The sequence below is a fragment of the Fulmarus glacialis genome, unplaced genomic scaffold (genome assembly GCF_000690835.1).
Source record: "Fulmarus glacialis isolate BGI_N327 unplaced genomic scaffold, ASM69083v1 scaffold28629, whole genome shotgun sequence".
NCBI lineage: Eukaryota > Metazoa > Chordata > Aves > Procellariiformes > Procellariidae > Fulmarus > Fulmarus glacialis.
This window is the reverse complement of record NW_009234336.1, coordinates 3,975-5,952: the sequence shown is the minus strand read 5'-3', so window position 1 is coordinate 5,952 and position 1,978 is coordinate 3,975. Positions and strand designations below refer to the sequence as shown.

The window sequence follows — 1,978 nt, the reverse complement described above, 5'->3', positions numbered from 1 at the left end:
CTCCCTTCCCCCCCGGGGGAGCCATGCTTGCCCCGGCTGGTACCCTCAAAGTGGTGGCACATGGCAACCTCCCAGTGCGGTGCCCAGGGACAAACCATGCAGGTGAGTGACCTGCATGGTCACCCCTCCCCCTGCCCAGACAGTGCTCCCACCCGCCTGGGCTCCTGGGTGGCAAAGCCCCGGGAGGCGGGGAACACACCAGAGCAAGGGCTGGCGGTGCCCTCTGCACTACGGACCCGCTAGGCAGGCAAGCGTGGCCCCCACCACAGCCCACCCTGGCAGGGGAGCTGCCAGGGCCCCTCAGTGCCGGAGGAAAGCTCAGCCACAGCCTGGCTAGAAACACAGATTTATTGCGACATCGGTTTGCAACTAGCACTCAACCCCCCCAGTGGTGACTCTGGACCCATGCGGGCGCCTACCCCCCTGTGATGCCTCCGTGGCCAGCGGGCTGGCCCCCGGGGGCACAAGGGCTACGGGCTGGGGTCCCACTGTGCCAGGGGCTGCCTGTGGGCTGGCAGCACGGAGGAGGGAACAGAAGCCGGATTCGGGGTCCTTCACTGATGTAAGCCACCAGCTGGGATCTCCAAGCAATTGTAAGGCTCTCGGGATCCCTGGGGAGAGAGCGGGGTCAAACCCCACCGAGCCTGTGAGCAAGAGGGCTGAGCATGGGAGATGCCGCTGTGTCCTCTCCTCTTACTGCGCTCCCTCAGTGCCAGCCTGGATGCTCTGGGGAGCCGGGAGAGGTGCCAGCCTAATTCCCACCCGCAGCTGCTACACGTATCCTGTCAAGTTGTAAGAGTTGAGCTCGCTCTTGGTCTTCTGCGTCTGGCTGACAGAGGGCCGGGGGCTCTTGCCCGCCAGCAGCCGGGGCTGGTAGGTGCTTGTGTAAGTGGTCGTTGGGTCCCGGGCAGGGCAGGAGGTGCAGAGGATGAAGCCGCCGACGAGGGAGAGGAGAGAGGAGATGATGCCCAGGTAAAGCGCCTCCCCAAGCTCAAACTTCATGCTGTCAGGGAGGACGGGGTTGCGGAAATCCCGCAGCACCACATGGATGTTCCACACCAGTGGGATGAAGCAGAGCAGCCCCCCGAGGATGAAGACTGCGCCGCCCGCCACCGCCACCCGGTCCTTGCCCGGTGAGCCCTGGCTGAAGACAGTGCACCTCATGCCCACGACGGTGAGGAGGCATGCGAGGGAGGAGACAGTGCAGGAGCTCACCATCAGGGCTTGGGCTGCCTGGATGTCAGCAGGCAGGTTGAGCAGGGAGCTGTAGATGTCGCACTGGGTGATGCCTGTGCTGTATGTGGCGCACTCCATCCACAGCCCCTTGGTGAAGCTCACGGCTGTCACAATGCTGGAGCCGATGTAGGAGCTGGTCTTCCAGCTGGGCAGCAGCATGGTTGTCAGCGTGCCGATGTAGCCCAGGAAGGCCACGGTGTAGCCCAGCAGCTGGAGCCCCATGGAGACCATGGTGAGGGCTGGCTGTCACCTCCCTGGGGCCTGCGGCTTCTTGCCCGGCTTGCCAGTGGCTCACTCCCGCACGCTTACCTTCCCATGGCCCTGCCGGCGGCTCCACTCACTGCGCTGCAGCTCCACCCCACTCCCTGGGGTGCTGGTTTTGTGCGGGCACTGGCACGTGGGTGGGAGCCGGGGGGAGGAGAAGTTACCTGCAAGAGTGGAAAGCAATCCCTCCCCGATTAACGATTGACCCAAGCTTGTGGAGGAGCGCCAAGCGCCCTTTCACCTCTGCTATCTCCCCAGCCAGACTTCAGAGAAAGAGCAACGCTGCCCGGGAAGGATGCCAAAGCCCTCCCTTGCGCCGGGGCCGCAGGCAGGGATGGAGAGTCAGCCGCTGGTGGGAGGAAAGTGCCCGCTGCCTTCCTGGGGGTCCCTTGTCTTCTGTGATGTCCCGAGCCAAGAAAGCCAAAAAGCTACAGTTGCGCCATGTTATTTGGGACCTGCCGGAGGCGATTTCAGGTGG

At 64.1% G+C, this 1,978-nt stretch overlaps 1 protein-coding gene across 1 annotated transcript; it reads right to left on the bottom strand.

Annotated features, from left to right (window-relative positions):
- Window positions 1-771: 771 nt before the first annotated feature.
- CLDN2 (claudin 2) lies at window positions 772-1,483 on the bottom strand. The gene has a single exon (XM_009585627.1). It carries the CDS (start codon window positions 1,465-1,467, stop codon window positions 772-774), a length of 696 nt encoding a protein of 231 aa, XP_009583922.1. The 5' UTR covers window positions 1,468-1,483.
- Between the last annotated feature and the right edge of the window lie 495 nt (window positions 1,484-1,978).